Below are 17972 nucleotides of genomic sequence, written 5' to 3'. Positions count from 1 at the left end.
GCAAGAATAAACCACACTGACTTCTGAAAAAACAATAATGAATTATAACATAATTCAAAAAATAAATGTTATCAGCTGTTTTCTTCTCCAGTACTCTTTTGAAATCTTGGAAGTGAAAATTACCAGGTAGAGCTATCCGTCTCTGAGTGGTACACATTGAAGTAAGGCCAAGTGGGATAATCTATAATGCAAATTACATTCATAATCGCAATTAAAAGTTATTTAAGATATACAAGGTCTCTTTATTCTAACCAGGATATGCAGTGAGGAAAAATTGGGAAATTCGTTTTCCTTAAAAATTATACTTAGTGCAAATAGTTAAACTTTAGAGTGGAACCTTTGCAATATGCCCACCACTATTAGCCTTAGTTGTAAACAGGGCTATTGTAAAGGATGATTGATCTGGGTGATGTTCACCTGGACCACCAAAACTTAGGTAGCGGTTTCACATTGCTGACTTTGTGGTGTTTGGTGCTAAGGGCAGGGTGGGTTGTACATGGCAATGCTGGCTCAGGGCACTGTTTCATCTTCTAAAACATACAAACCTCGGAGAATATCATAATGGTATCGTCACGGTATACTTGCGAGTTCTTACATCACATACAGTGATAATTAGAAAAAAAATGCATTCTTGGATACCTTAGACCTGATAAATTCTTTTCTACAGTTGCCACTAATATATAAAATTGTTAGGCCAATTAGTAATTCATGATGGAATTTAATTTGGACTAGATATGACTACTAAGGCGGTCTCTAATTCCAATTTTCTGCTTGGCTGCATTATAATGAGGCTGGGTTGATGATTAGCCATTGAAATTCGTTATGCCCCACCATATGGTAACGTCTAGTTATTTTCAAGATACTTTAGTTTGGTGATATTGCAATCGTTGTGTATCTTAAGTGTATTTTCTTATCCCATTGAAAACAGTGCAATGAAACTTTAATATTCTGGATACACCTGTTACAGTAAAACGTACCTGGGACCCAGAGAAGGCACTTTTAATGTGGGTTACACACCCATAGATGCAATATAAAATTTTCTTTTCAATTTACTATGAACTTTTTGTAATCAAATTACCTTGACACATATTTTTAAAAATCAAGCTAAGCTGGGTACCATGTAAGTTTAAATGGAACAGCCCATAGCGCTTTGATTTCCTAGATATCTTCAAAAAATATATAAATATTTCTGCAAACACAGACTTTGTTTGCCTGCCAATTTACCCAGAACTAATATGGTAAAGATAAAGAGTTACCACATTCAGCTCTCTGTATCAGTTTTGTTTTTAATCTGATGTAAATAATATCAAAGACATTGCAAATTCCTATTAGATTATTCCTGAAACAGCTTTTTGTTTGTTAAAGTGCAGCTTTTCTTTGTTACCGTAAATTCATTTATTTTCCTGAACATCAATTTTTGTGGTTTAGCAAAATATTTTCATCAATACTTAATCTCATGGACTGGAACAGGATTAATAGTAGAATCACTTTTTTCGTTAAATTTTTAAACTGTGACTCGTAGCAACCATCAAATCATAAAAACTTGGTACTTCGCTGCAAATAGTGAAAAACAAACAGTACTGCTATAGACTTGTGAAGCAGTGAAACATAAGATAGATTGTCTAAAATGTGTACCTAAAGGAAAAAACAACGTTTAAATGGTAAGCACCATAGTTTTATTACACAAGTCTGGTAAAAAATAACATCAATATTCCACAAACTTGCCAGTTTAAAAATATATATATCTTGTGCAAATATGCTGCAACAGAATTCTCACATAAAGCTTACATTACTACATCAAAATTCACACATAATTTGTTGGTAATTACTGACAGCAAGTACCAAACTTTGAACCTCTTCATCGCTTCTGATCTACAGTACACACACAGTGACTGACTGTATGACAACCGTGTTGGTGTTGCTGAGTGTAGTTAAGTGACATATGCTTGTCTAATATTCTGACTCAGCCACTACTCTCCCCAGGTAAAAGTTGCATTCAATTCCACTGACACACTTGAGTGTACCATGCCAATTTATGTATAATGAAATATTCATAAATGACTGGTTAACTCCATTTGCCTTAAATTATTCTAACATCACACAGCACAGTAAAGCTTAGGACTGATATCACCTGTAACCCCTGATACTTCATTCTAGTTGGGTGTAAAAAAAATTGGTAGCTATGCAGACATTAGTGTAAAACAGTCCATACACTTTGTGCATACTATAAACATACACTTTCCGCATTAATGAATATAAAAATGTCATAATTTTCACTGATTTTTTTGAACATTTAAAAGATACTGTATATACATTATTTTGAATTTAGAACAAAACTTTAACACATGATTCATTTTTTGATCAGGTCAGTTGATGGGTACTGGCACAACCTTCATCCATTTCAAATGAGGATAAACTTCAACAATAAAGATTCAGATATTTCGTATTATTACAATGAATGCAATCAAGAGAAGCAGTTGGATAAATCACAACCATTACCGTTGAGGGAATACACCTTTTTAAAAAAACAAAATAGAACTGTGAAAAATAATGCAAAATTTATTACAGAATCTGAGTTTCATATAATTATACTAATTTCTCTCTTGAAAACCGAGACAGACTCCGCAAAAAAGTAACATATGCTAATGATAATATAAACATTCCTTGAAAACTTCCCTCTAATTATGTCCATAAATGAAAGCAAAGTCAAAACTGCTATTAATGTCACATTTAATATGCAATCAGCCATCCTAAACGGCCACTTATTAAATGTCCCTCAACTAAATCCTTGTATAAAGGAACCTTGTTTCAACAGCCACCTATTTCAGACAGACACTTTTCTCACTTCCCAGAGGTGACTGCCTAAGATGGGTCTCTTATTTTATATTTAGCATTGTAATGTTTGAACAGGCATACTGTATAAATGAGTGAGGTTATAGCAGAAACTAAAATTATGATGCAGTGTATATGCATTCTATTACATTTTTTAAAAATAAATCAGTTGTGAATATTCTCCCTGAAGAATCAGAAAATGTTGTGCAACATATTCACAGTATCTTAACAGCATCTGACAATGTTTTGCCTGGAGCACCTGGGACCAACAGAATATGGAGCCCAGGGGATAGCAGAATACTGTATATGGGCTTCCAGAATACTTGGTATGGGCTTCCAGAATACTGGATATGGACTATTGCATTTTTTAATTTTGTATGTTTTGCTATGATTAGATGTTTTAACTTGGTCTGCATTTTAAAAACTTTATCCTCAAGACATACATTCTAGAATTTTGATGTCCTCTCCATTTTGTTAACCTAGTAAATAGCAAAATACTATTAAAATCGGCTTAAATCCAATAATAATCAAGGAGTTATTGTGCAGACATTAAACAGCTGGGTCTGATAAACATGAGATGTAACTTCACTAAAACAATGCAGAATGCCAACAATCAAACTTTGCTGAGATCTCATGAAAATCAAGTTGCATACCAAATTTAGTTGAAATCCAATATTTAAGGGACTTGTGTCTAAAGTAAAGTGGCAGGTCTGACTTTCAGACTCGAGAATAAAACAGATGACGCCTGAACAAAGCCAAGGCCTAATCATTATCAGCATACCAAATTTGGCTGAAATCCAATATTTAATGAATTTAATGTGTGGAAAAGTGGGTGGGTCTGACTGACGATCAGCAGATAGAACTCTTCCAGTCAATTATGATGAGTGTTGGCAACTGAAGCCAGGCAAACTCTCATCTATGCCAAGATGCATTCCAAATTTTTATGAAATTCAATAATAATTACTGAGTGAAAACAAAGTGTGTCAGACTGACAAAAGGAATGATTTGTGGAAGGAACTATTCTTCCAAAAAGAAAAATTAATGACTTCTCATAAGGAAAAACAATTTCATTTAACGTGCCTTTTCTGGGCTTCTACAGTTATGTTAACATAGGAAAATACAGTTTTACCATATTTCTTTAAGTTGCACCCAGTTTTGATAATATGCTTGTTAAAACAATAGATAACTTATCAACAAACAGCTTATATGATCACAGTCATTCCGTTTGTTCTAAAACATCTAATTTACAGTGAGTATTATATGTTTATAGTATATACTTGCTTTATAAGTAGAGTCTAACTGCAATCTGCACAGACCCAGATCTACCACTGTATATAATACACTGGCAGATCTGGGTCTGTGTAGTTTGTTAGGCATAATCAGTAGAACAAACGACATGTGGTCTGCAGGCACAGTATGCTACGGCTGAGAAAGATCTTTGCTGTTTGCAGTTTTACTTGACTTATAAGCAGTTATATACAGTACATTTTTTTATCTTGCTACATAAACCATATACATGCTTACATATTACAGCTGAATAGGACCCATATTCAAGACTGTCGAATGCTAATAAATGTATTTAACATATTAGCCTTGGAGTTTTATTGGATCATGGGCACTGAATTGATAAAAATTGACCACATGTCACCATCAGGATTTTCATAAACTCGTCCAGCATGTTTGATCTGCGATGGGTATAATATCACATCCAAAATCACACAAAAAATTGACATGTAAAAAAGAGAACTTTTGACATCATCAGAGTAATCCCAATGTACTTCAGTAATTTCACTACAATATTTCTGCATTTATTGAACAAAATTAGCACTTTTGTCAAATGATACATTGTTATCACTTCATGTAAAACCGACAAAACTTTTGATTATTTTCAATCTTTGCTCTCCAAAGCTCATAAAGGCAACTTGTTTAACACATTCCATATGAAAATGAGCTCTCATGCACAACCCTCTAAGAATCATCTTAGCTAGATTACAACTTATTTTAAAAAAAATGCAGTATACAAGAGTCATCCAGATCTGTTATCTTCACATTATTACAGTGAAACCTGCTTTTGTGGATACCTTTGTACAATGGACATCCATGACCCTTTTCTTTACCTTAAACTCTACACAGAAAGCAATTGTGGTTTCTTAAAATTTATTTAAAAATATATACTGTACAAGTCATCTAGATCTGTTATCTTGATTTTAATTACAGAGAAACCTGCATTTTTGGATACCCTTATACAAAAGATGTCCATGAATTTTGACAAGCTGAAGAATGAGGTTAGTAGCAAAAATAAATGCATCTTTTCCATATGTGCAGTAATTCTGGCAAATAATATATAGATTACACTTTATATACCAAAGTTACTTTTTTCTGCCACTTATAAAAATAGCAATAATTACACTCATACCTCAGGAGGGTTGGCATGTATGATGATCCTTTTCTTTACCTTGAACTGTACACCAAAGACACTTGTGGTTTCTTAAAACTTATTTAAAACTATATACTGTATAAGAGTCATCCAGATCTGTTATCTTCACTTTATTATAGTAAAACCTGCTTTTGTGGATACATTCTCTTTACCTTCATCTCTACCTGTGGTTTCTTTAGATTTCACCCTTTTACTTGAATAAAATTGAAAGAATTGTCAACTTTCTGTATAAAATTATAAACAAAGCAAATTAGGCTGTTAAAAAACATTTGTTTGACAGGATTAAATTTGCCATGAACAACGCTCTTGTTGACAACATGGCTGATATGTCAGTCAACTATAAATACAGTTCCAAGGTGTAAATAAATACAAAATTTGGGAAAGTAGTATTGTATATATGTATTTTAAAATAAAAGATCAATCATTCAAATAATTAAAAGTTTGAATACAACCAATATGAACTGGTTTTGACTGAAATAAACAAAATATTGGGGAAAAAGCTTTCTCAAAAGTGTAAACAGAAGTTCATAAATTGTTAAAATTAATCGCAAAACATGTATTTTAAGTATGGAGCAAACCATTAACAATGTCCAGTTTTTACAGTGACACGTATAATACTTATGCAAATTTCATAAGTTGGTACAAAACTGCATACAAATAAAATATAACCAAGAAATACATTGGAAGTAGAATAAGAGTCTTGAACGATATGGAATTGTAGGAACACACAATGCATGTCTTTATCAAGTTTTGATGAGTAAATTGTTTAAAAATGGTTATTTTACATGTGTGATATAAACTAAAATATAAAAAGACTTGTACTTCAATTGGAGATCCATCAGTAATCAGAAACTTTGGGCAAAACTGTATACTAATTTGACATTATTTTAATCCAATGAAATGGAATTTAAAATGATAAAATAAGATCTTTTAAACAGACAATTAAGCAAATGTCACACGATAAAACAAAAATGAGATTTCCATTTCAATGAAAACAAAATTAAAAACTACAAATGAACAAAAAAGAGGACCGAGTCTGAAAAGAATATCATGCATAATTTTGCATTTCAATAAAATTCAAATCAAAACTTATGCATATTCATTTATTAAAAATATTTCTGCTTCTTTTGTTCCAAAATTTCTGATCCAAATACATTAACAATCACAACAATGACATGTACCATATTTCAAGATAAAATACAATCACTGGTAAAAAATAAAAAACAACAATGACAACCCCAAGTGCCAAAATAATGAAATAAAATATTTAATGAACACCTTGGTGCACTGGGGTTTAAAATCCTTATCCCATGTTTACAATCACATTTTCATTTTAAGCACCCAGTGATTTCTACAGGATTTAACACAGAAGGTGAATGCCCCTCTTTAGTATTTTAATAAGGGGATTTTCACATTTTATGGGGATTTGGAGGTCAGGGTGGTATATGAGAACAGAACCAGTAAATAGACCCAATACTGCAACATCACTAAATGTGTTTTGTAAGTATCTTCTATTATAAGATAACAGCTATAGTTATCTTCATCACTGGTACAGTGATCATGTGTTGTGACATTGACACAAAGTTGTATACATTACCAATGGCAACAGCAATCATGTGTTATGACAATGACAAGAGGTTGTAAACATTTTTAATGGCAAAGTGATCATGTGTTCCGACACTGACAAGAGGTTGCATACATTAGTAATGGCAAAGCAATCATTTGTTATGACACTGACATAAGGTTGTATACATTATCAATGACACTGCAATCTGTTATGACAATGACACAGCAGTCAGTTATGATATTGAAACAGGGTTTTATGCTAACAGTGTCACAGCAATCATTTGTTATGACAATGACACGAGGTTGTACGTTATCAATGGCACAGCATTCACGTGTTATGACACTGACACGAGGTTGTTATACATTGTCAATGGCACAGCAACCATCTGCTATTACAAAAGCAAACACATTACCACCTAACATCACATACTGCACGTCTGCCATTGTGTGATCTTGGCAAGTGTAGATGGTAAAAAGCTATTTAGTAAGTGCTTGATTGTAGCAGTTGACTTAGAAGCCAAGCACATACATGATCAGCTTGAACCATGTTAATAGTGATGAATTTTACAGATTTCATTATATCCATGGCAAATCGATTGTAGATTACTGTCACCTGTTTGCTCATCCTTATGGGATATCCCATAAATTCAGTGAGGATCTGCATCTCCTGTAGAAAACACTGAGCACCCAATACTGTATCTTAATACCAATGACTGGTTTCTAAGTCATTAATTGTAAATCCTGCAAGTTATGCAAGTTTAAAATGTTTGTGAGTGTAACTTAATTGTATAGACCTTGTACAGGTTAATAACATATTAGCAATAAAACACTCCATGTATAATGCATATTAACAGATTTTTGTAAATTTGTAGGTACACAGTGTGCTGAATTCATACAACTGGTGAAAATTTATTCATGAAAAATAAATTGTACTTTACATTTGAATGTAGTGAAAATACTATTAACCAAAGTGCCTTTTCTTTCAGGAATATCTCAGTATTTTTCTTCATCTGCTGCCTTGTACAAGTTGTCACAAAAGTTTATGCCCAAATTTACAAAATGGTTGGAGACCATCTGAATTCAAATATGACATCTGGATTCCTCAAAATATTGAAACTACAGCAAACTTTGTTCACTAAATTCCACTTTATCAGCAAAGTTATCATCAAACATTTGATTCTCTTTTTTTTGTAACATGTCTTCGTTTATTAGTTCAAAATTTAGGTACATAAACCAAGCTGATTTATCTGAAAATTTGCTTTATTATACACAGAGGTTCTATGTCAACTTTATGAGATTTCTGATCCTCAAAGTGAACAGTATAACCTGCATAGAAGAAAATAAACCTATAGCAACATTAAAAAAAGAATGTTGATAAAAGTTGTTTTGTAAGCGAGAAATCTTTCTATTATGCCAGCAGTCAAATCTGCACTATTGTTGAAACTTTGGTCCTGTTAAAGTAGCAATCTTGAGCAAAAAACGGTTAATTGGAAAGCAGTGTGAGCTGTACAATGTACTATAATTTACCCTCACCATATATGACTTGCAAGTTCGAGTCTCCGACATTGCTCCACGCAAAGGCAACATAAAAGCCAGATGCCTAATGAAAATTCCAAATTCGGCAACCATATTTCATAACCAAGAATCCTTGAAGTGAATGCATTCATTATGAGACTTCACTCATTCAGTCTCCTTTTAGCAGTAGTTGTCCCCATATCATGGTCATCCCTCATTTCATAATAGTTTTGATGTTAGAGATAATAGCTGTATGAGGCAGATGAGATGAAATTTTCATGCAAAGTGCTAACATTGTTGATGATGATGCTTTTGGTGTAGAAGTAATACTCATTGTCTCACCATACCAATGCATATGAGACAAAAAGATGTTAATGACAACTAAACTGGTGGGCCTATGGAATAATTTTCCAGTGTAAACTTGTCTGATGCCTATTATTTGACATTAGCTTTAAGAAAATGCATTTACGTACCATATATAAAGCCCAGCTGTAAACTGTACAGACCCAGATCTGCCATTGCAAAATCCGCCAACAGATCTTGGTCAATGCAATTTCTTAGGAGTAATCACTGGAGCAAATGATACAGACCCTGATCTGCTGGCACATTATGTAATGGCAGATCAAGGTCTATGTGTTTACAGTTGGACTCGACTTGTGAGTGTTCACAATATTATTCCTTGAAGTATCACAAAGTAAACATAAGACAACACTGTAAAATCAAAAAAAAAAATTCTGCACAAAGCTAAAAAGAACAACAGTAAAAACAACACAACCTTTAATAAAGCTCTAGATATAAAATTGTATGGCTTGCTGATATGGCTAATTTTTAGTTGACACAATGATATACATAATAGTTCTATGGCTTATTGATATGGCTCATGTTTATTTGACACAGTGATATACATGTGTTATTTCACAAACGAACAAAAATATGTATAACTGAAAAGCAACACAAACTCGAAAAGCTCTCTTAAAAACAGTTTCATGGCTTGGCAAAATGGTTCCGTTAATGGTATTTTTGATTTGACAAAATGTACACAGGAATTGAGGCCATCTTTCACATTCAATTATCCGTATCTTTTGATCACTCAGCCTACCACTCTTCAGACCTCTTATTCATTTTGTTGGAACGCTTACTTGGAGTGTTTACGGTTGCCTCTCCACGAAGAATGGCAGCCATTTCTGATGACTGGTTCTGGTTCTTCTGATAATTGTACATGGCCTCAGGCCGAGTACGAAGTGGACTTGTTTGTGGGCTTCTGACAAGAAAATGTTAGAAGGTAAAGTTTACAATCTAAGTGCAAACAAGGCCTAATGATGCATCCTAACCCAATTACGATCGGTGAGTCAAATAAGTATTCCAAAATTAAGCTATTCCAGCTGAATAATGTTCTGCCAATAAAATTCTTAAGTACCATATACACTCACTTATAAGTATAACGCAACTGCAAACTGCACATACCTATTTTGTTCATTGCATAATGTGCCAGCTGATCATGATCAATGCTACTTGCAGTTGGATGTTGCTTATAAGCAAGTACATATGGTATTCCACAAATGTTGGAAGTTAATACCAGTTTTAAGTGATTCACTTTTGGGTACACTACAACAGGTTAAGCAAAGGATAGCTTAGCATGAACAATCAAAATGTTTAAATTGAACAGACCTTTTCGACAACTGAATAATTATTTCAGGCACACTTCATCGTAAAGTAAATGGTGATTTATTGTGAACAAACAACCATGTTACATGTTATGCAATCAATGCAAATGATGCTGGCAGTTGGCTTAGATCCAATCTGATACAATCAGTTTCAAAACAGTAACCATTAGTGACTACTGAGCTTTTAAAGTAATCATCCTCATTTCTATTTTTTTTTTTTAATATCATCTGACTGAATACAGACAGATTTCTTCTTAGAACTGTTATCATCACTCTTCTAAACCTGTAGGAATGAACGTAAAAAGTCATTCTAGGCACAGACAGACAGCAACGGTTACACTTCCTAACAGAAAGATCATCTGTGAACAACAAAATTGACTGTCCATTGCCACCCTATGTTGCTATATTATGACTGCCTTGTAAGCAACAAGAATGACTGTTCATCGCCAGTTTTGAGGCAATATTATCACTGCCTCTGAGTAGGTCTGAAGTAAATTGTTGTTTGCTGAATTTTCTTCAATTTTACATCCACCATCTGTAGTTACTGGAAATGAGGTGTTTTAATTGTGTGTGATTTCTTTTCAGTTATATCGCTATGCTGTCTGCAGTGAAGAAGTTTACAGTGTTGTCTAGCACTTAGGCATCATGCTGCAGACATGTAGCATCATGTTCCACCCAGCCACATTATCCTGACACTAGGTCAACCAGTCCTAGCATAACCTCTTAATGCTGTGTGCCAAGTGAGGTAGCTGCTAGTACCATTTTTATAAGTCTCTGGTATGGCTTGGTCGGGATTCAAACCCAAAATCTCCCACACTTAGGCCACCTCTGTGTGTGTGTGTATGTAGGTGTCTGTGTCTACACAGTAAATGACTTACAAAAAGAAAACAAACAACAAAAGATAATGCTGAACTTAGAATGAAGTTGGTTAGCTGTGACCTAAATACTAGTATCTGATTACTTATCAGATGAGATCACCGATTTAATGTTTAATAATCTTTGTTTACGTCATGAAAAAATCACAAACAACATGTAAGTATATAATATGAAGTAATGGAAGGTACTGCAAAAATTAAAATGCCTAATGTCTTTTCAGCAGATATTCAAATAGTATCATCATTTTTCTTCTTGTGGTAGGCATAACCCTAAACTTTACCTAATTTTATATACATGTATCATTGCAACTTCATGATTTCCATATTCTGCTAGCCATTGCTTCCAAAGCACAGGATTTTTTGTCAGATAGCATCTTAATGGCAATGAGGACTAATTAAAACAAATGTTGGTCTGGTACATATATAGAGGCTTTCTTTAATGAAAACAAATTTGTTTTTCATATACACTGTATGAATTAGTACATTCCTGATTAGTTGCAACTGTCAAACCATAAAAGCCACAAATTCGCAGCTGTCAGTACTAAGTGCCAAAATGATAAAATATATGTGAATAGATCAGATGTCAACATTTCCAGCAACATTCTAACAAAACATAAAACAACATGGTGTATGCTGGGATTTTAAAATGGCTGGTCGCATTATAGAGAGTAAAGAATGTTTTTTTACTTATCCTGATGGCGCTGTGGCAACAGCTGCTACCATTCCTGACAGAAAAACTTGTGCCATGAAAAATAAAAAACCAAATAGTATGACTGATTAGATCCCTATGTTACACATTATTATTACTACTATCATATTTCAAATGACTAGTTTTACAACAATGAAATCTCATTATACCATGACCTATTCCAGTGCATAATGTGAAAAGTTTTACTCACGGAGTTTCTGACTCTTGCATATGTTTCAGTAGCTTAGGATCACGTTGTGTTGGTGGCTTGACCTTGCCTTGCATCAAATTCCCTATGGTGTCAGCACTGTTCTTCTCCACGATTCCTTCTGCTTCAGGTCGGGTCCTATTTGCTGGTGGAATCTCATCCCACCTAGAAGAAACAATAGAACAGATGTAATTTTATTTCCTCAAGCTATGAAAAAAGCTCACAGACCATTTTCTACTATCACATTACATCATGTTATTTACTTGAATAATGAGAGGATGGAAGTATGCAAATTTCAATGCTATTAATTCTTACGTAAACTGTATGTACTTATGATCTCGTACTCTAAGCCATTTTCAAATATTAAAACATTCTATATGGGATTCAAACACAGAAATGATTACTTGGCTTCTCTTCATGACCTACCATATATACTCGTTTATAAGTTGTTGTTGTTATAAGGTTTAATACCATTTTTCACCACAAGACAGGCAGCCAATATAAATGATGGAGGAAGAACCCGGGAAAACCCCCAGAAAGAACCACCGACCCACAAGTAGCTACCAGCAAGCTTTCTCTCAATCACAAACCCACTCAGAGGTAAGATGGCATTGATTCATAACGCTGAGCACTTTGGACCACACAGTCAATCGGGGACTCCCTACAAGTCAAATTAAACTGCAAACAACAAAAGATCATGATTCTATGATGTTTGTTCAAATTGTTACTACTAATGAACAGCACCATATATGATGGCAGATCTGGGTCTGTGCAGTTTACAGTTGGACTTATTATCTTATAAATGAGTGTACACGAAATGCCAAGTATAGAAACTACTGCATTTTTATTGAGGATATTATAATCTACCAGTAGTAGCATGGTAAACTGATTCTCAAAAAGATATTATGGGATATAATGAACACACATTTCTTTACAGCTCAGCTGAAGTTTTATTATATACGGGATTATGAAGGGGAAAAAAAACCATGCCAAAACATACCGTTAGTGATTGATACCACTGGCACTGGAATTGATTCCTTGATGGATTGTGCTCATTTTCATAAAAATAATTACTCAGAATTTAGGCATTTAATGACTGGTTGTTTGTTGTTATTTTGGATTTTAATGCCATTTCTCAGTGTAAGATACCGGTAGGCTATATATTGTGGCTAGTGTAAAACTGGTGGAGAAAGAGCCCAGGAAAACCCCGGTAAGACACTCCAATTCAACGGAAGCTACTTGCACCATTTGGAAGCAAATCAAAATGTGCCATATTTATATTTACTATGCCACATTTGGATTAATTCAGTTCCCATAGTAAACCTATGCAAACACCATGATATTAAAAATTCAGTAACTTAAAATTTTTGAATGCTCATGATCAAACCTATATTTATCCATACAGATGAAACCTGGACGTCATCTTCTGTGCTTAGGAAAGGATGAGGCACGGCTTTTTCTGAACCTGCATGCTTGAAACATGTGCTTTCAATTCTGCACCAAAGAGTCAGATGCTAATTTGAGTAATAAATGTTCCAAACTCAAGTCTGTTATAGAACTGAAATTCCATAAATAAAATAATGGCTCTGTTAATGGACTGAAATTCCATCAATAAAACAACGTCTCTAAAAAAAAATCATTTACAACTAGGATAAGCTCTCAAAAGATTATTTTTCCTACAACAAAACTGACATTATTAACCAATCCTGGTCAGCCTAACCCATATATACTCTATTATATGTTCACCCATTCCCAGGCTGGTTCCCATTTTTCCATACCATTAGTACCGTGTGTCTATTTGGAGCATTCAAACTTAGTGTTTGTGGTATCTGGTGTTTATATCCCATAATAACGTGTCTGGCAGAAACAATGTATTTATAACATTGTCAGTGTGTATGCTTACTATGAAAAGCTTCACATTAGGGACCGACCGTTTAATTTTCAGAAGGGTAGGGGCAGAGTTTTTTCTCTCCTCACATAGCTTGAAACAAAATACTTTTGTTCTGGTTTATTACACTGAATGAAAAAATATTATAACAGGGCAACTTTACAGACCTTGTTTCACAATGGCAGAGCTCAATGAACAAGTCTACACCTCTGCTGATTAACCATGACAGCAACCCAAAAATACCTCACATAATAATAATAATAATAATAATAATATTATTACAAAAACAAACAACATGAAATTAGAAAAACATTAAAGAATAAAAAACATGCTGAGAATATTTCAGGTAGTAAACATTATTAGGTCTTTCAGTTTGTTCTTGCAGTCGAAATAAGTGAGTTCTTAGAGCCCTCTTGAATGTGACCACTGTCTTTGTGTCCAAGTTCAGTGGGCAATTCATTCCACGTTGCTGGGCCCTGGTATGCAAAAGAACGCTGTCCATATGACTTTGTTTTCATAGTGGGAATAACGAGTATACGATTATCAGAACAGGAGCATAAGTATCTTGCTGGTGTGTACACATGGGTGAGGTCAGATAGGTATGTTGGACTAGAGTCCGATAGTGAAATGTAGCACAGAGAACAAATTTTGTGCTTGATTCTGGATCTAATGGATAGCCAGTCTAGGATACAGAGCTGTGGGGAGGTGTGCTCTGATCGTGGTACTCTAAGTATGATCCGTGCAGCTGTGTTTTGAACTTTTTGAAGTTTCTGGAGTGGATATTGAAATGAACCAGACAGAATTGAGTTACAATAGTCCAGTCTTGAAAGTACTAATGAACACACAAGTGTTTTAGTGGCATCAACTGAAAGATATTTGCGAATTGAGCTGATGCATCTCAGCTCAAGATATGCAGCCTTGCATATGTTCATGACATGTTGGTGCAATGTGAGAGTCCTGTCCAGAGTAACACCTAGGTTTTGTAATGATTGTGTGAATTTAATGTTGGTGTTGTTGATAACATATTAGACGATTGCTCAGGTTGTTGTAGCTTGGTTCTATTGCAGTCATAAATCTAGCTGGAGCTTACAAAACAACCCAAAAAGATTTCAAAGACATTATCTACAATTCCCTGAGCTCAAATAAATGTCATTGTAACCAAAAATGTATAGGGCTTGACAGCAAATGAGCACAATCCTGGCTATACAGTGCAAACCAAATTCAAGTAATCCTGAAAGAGCATATAAAACAGGGATAAAGCTGAAATGCAGTATATTTCTGATAAAGCTTGATATACGTGTCCAGTAAACTGCAATCTTTCAAAACACCCCAGAAATTCTCAGCCAGGTATGCATCCCTGGGCAAAAGAGTTGCACACGTATGTTGCCTCTTGCAACATGCTGGAAGGCATGTTCGGAATATTCAATAGGCAAAATGAAACACCAATACACAACAACATTTTGCCATGTTAATACCAACATCGAAGAAAAAAAAGGTGAAAAACTGATCAAAAGGTGAAAAAGAGGCAAAAAATTAATTCAAAGTCATATATACCTCATAATAATTAATGTTCATCCTGCATGACCTTGACTAGTTAACTTATTACTTATTTACCTCTTTATTCTTTACATGTATCATATAATGGATTGTTTATCATAATATGTATTGATAGGTGGCATGTCTGTATTTATCACTCATATCAATGAGTATGGGAGGGGGTACCAATATATGATGGGGCTCTAACAAGCAACTTCTTAGATGAAGTCAACTTCACTTTAAATGATATGGCCCAAATCTCTGTCAATTAAAAGCACTGAATCCCCATAATGGTTCACCTGCATCTATATGACAAGGACATGTCAAACTCCAATGTGATATATACTGAATCGTTTTGGAGCTAGTCTGGTTAAAAGCAAATTGAGGCCGCAAGTGAATGTGCGGAATACAGTGCTCACCTTTAAAGATCACTGACACCTAACTTCAGTCTGAATGAGTTTGAGTCTCAGGTTATCCAACATGGGTATGTAAGAAAGCTTGTTGGTACTGTCCCATGGGTTGGTGGTTTTTCTTGGGGTTTTCCCAGGTTCTTCTTCCACCAAAGATACTGGCTGCCATGCAGAGCCAATGATTGCTAAAAATGGCATTAAACCTTTAAAACCAAACTACAAACAACTTCCAAAGCTAAATCCAAGAATGTGCATGAAAACCCCAAGAGGTAATAACAATGTCAAAATCAAAAGAACTAGAAAACCGAAACATTTTCAAAGACGCATGCATAGGTGTGACAGGCAGTTCAACTACCATTTAATGGCACTGAATTATGTCAAGAGGTTGCAAAGATTTGCTGATTACAAGAAACTAACAAAGACAGATGGACACATAGATGAATATATGGAAAAGGTTGCTACATATCTGCCTTAATAACAAGTAACAGCATCCATAAACATTAACCTCTGTATAGTGAAAATGTGGGATAGCGTGAGAGACACAAGCACTTGTACACATATAATGAATTTTTAAAGACATGATCCTAGGAAATCAAAAGTTGACTATTTTTGACACTTTCAGTGTAAGCAAAATGACAACAAAAAACACAATTAGTAACCCTCCTGTTAGTATCAAGTTATGTATGTGTCATAAGTGAACATAAATGAGCCAAAACTGTGTAGTGACTGTAGAACTACTAATAAACTACTGTGTAACCCAAAAAATAAATATGTTTAAAAATAAATATGTTTGCACTCATTAATTCCTCAAGAGACTGATTTTAAAATGACACAGTAAGAGTGTTGCTATGGTTCAGCTGTCAAGCAGGCACTTTTCGCACATGTACCATTTTTTGGTGTATATAACATGCACTTCTTAAAACCTACATTTTCTTATTTTCAGGGGAGGGTGCAGGTTTTACAGAAGAACACACAAAAAAAAAAAGACTTAAACTTAAGAAAGAATCATTTAAAGCTGCCTACACATCACATTCACTCCTTGTGAAAACTAAATCTAATGCATTGTAAAAATAAATTGTTTACCTGCCTTATTAAAGAAATAAATAATGCTTACAAACCTTAATGAACCAATTTCATTTCACTTTTCCGTTGCTTTTTGTTCTGTGATGACCAGAAAAATATGCACATATGACTGGTAACTATGGTAACTAGTTGCTCTACTGTCAACAATTACATTTAAGCTTTGTGTAGCAGCGCACTGCTGTGGAACAATTATGATTACTGCAGACCTGATAACCCCAACTAGACCTGGTCAGCAAGGCAGTCGATTTTTTTCTGCCAGTTAGAGCAGTTTTCAGTAAGGTGTAACAAAATATTATTTACTACTAAAGTACTGTCAAGCTGGAAATTTTGCATTTAAAGGTCCAGTAGTGTGATTTAAGACCGATGCAGATATGGTCAACATTGTGTTCAAGTAGGCCTAAAAAAATTGTAAAGTTAGTTTTGAGCATTAAATACCTTCGGATCAGTTTCACAAACTCCTGTTCCAATTCATACAGAGCTCAATTGCTTCTTGCTATTTCTCAACTTGATGTAATCCTTAAAAAAATTAAATTTCACATGAACCATGGCGACAGGAGTCATCTTTCTTGCCATGTGCCATATTCAAATCAAAACAGTTTTTTCCCAGAGAATCTGAATATTCTTTTATTCTTCTGCACTATTAAAAATTTTAAAGCAGTTTTATTGTCCCTTTCATTCTGAAAATGTATCACCTAATGGACATTTTTAAAACAAATAAATGTCACAAAATATGCGCAGTTCAAAGTGTCTGAGGTACTCCAGTAAAGTTAGTATGGTTCCCAGACCAATTCCACTAAGTCTAATATGAAACCTGGATCTGAATCAAACACAAACAAACCAGTATCTGGAATTTACTGCTAACAATCATATTTCTTTAATTTGTACTTTTATTGCCAAGTCCGTATTTTATGGATCATTTCCATAATATTTACCGCAAAATCGCAAGGGTTGGCAGGTCTGTTACTATACACGTAAGTGTTCAACAATCAATATCTGTTGATCGAATAAATATTTTAATAATTTCTTTGTTGTTTAACTTAAATATGATATTTAGAATTCAAACAGTGTTAATATTCTCATCTAAGGCACAAAAAGGGGACAGCTTTTTTGTAACAGCAGTTTGTCTCTTACGGTAACACTGATTCATATCATGAAACAGAAGATGCTAATGTATGAAATTGGCAAATATTTTTTTTCTTTGGAAATTTATCTTGTTTCCTGGATTTTATTTATCATCTTAAATCACAGTATATTTCTTTTGTTACAATAA

General features: G+C 34.2%; 1 protein-coding gene across 4 annotated transcripts in view; it reads right to left on the bottom strand.

The window, feature by feature from the left end:
• Positions 1 to 1659: 1659 nt before the first annotated feature.
• The window catches only part of LOC149770844 (uncharacterized), a 47102-nt gene continuing 30789 nt past the window's right edge, over positions 1660 to 17972 (bottom strand). For all 4 annotated transcript variants that reach the window (XM_089949049.1, XM_089949052.1, XM_089949050.1 and 1 more), the window contains exons 3-4: positions 11789 to 11950; positions 1660 to 9611 (exon numbers count right to left, since the gene is read on the bottom strand). In XM_089949049.1, the coding sequence (XP_089805175.1) occupies positions 9446 to 9611; positions 11789 to 11950 (328 nt within the window). In that variant the 3' untranslated portion in view covers positions 1660 to 9445. The remainder of the gene's footprint in view (positions 9612 to 11788; positions 11951 to 17972) is intronic.

Source organism: Sinohyriopsis cumingii, unplaced genomic scaffold (genome assembly GCF_028554795.1).
Source record: "Sinohyriopsis cumingii isolate HCF-2022 unplaced genomic scaffold, ASM2855479v2 utg002260l, whole genome shotgun sequence".
Taxonomy (NCBI): domain Eukaryota; kingdom Metazoa; phylum Mollusca; class Bivalvia; order Unionida; family Unionidae; genus Sinohyriopsis; species Sinohyriopsis cumingii.
The sequence above is the reverse complement of the archived record's forward strand: the minus strand, read 5'-3'. Positions and strand labels throughout refer to the sequence as shown.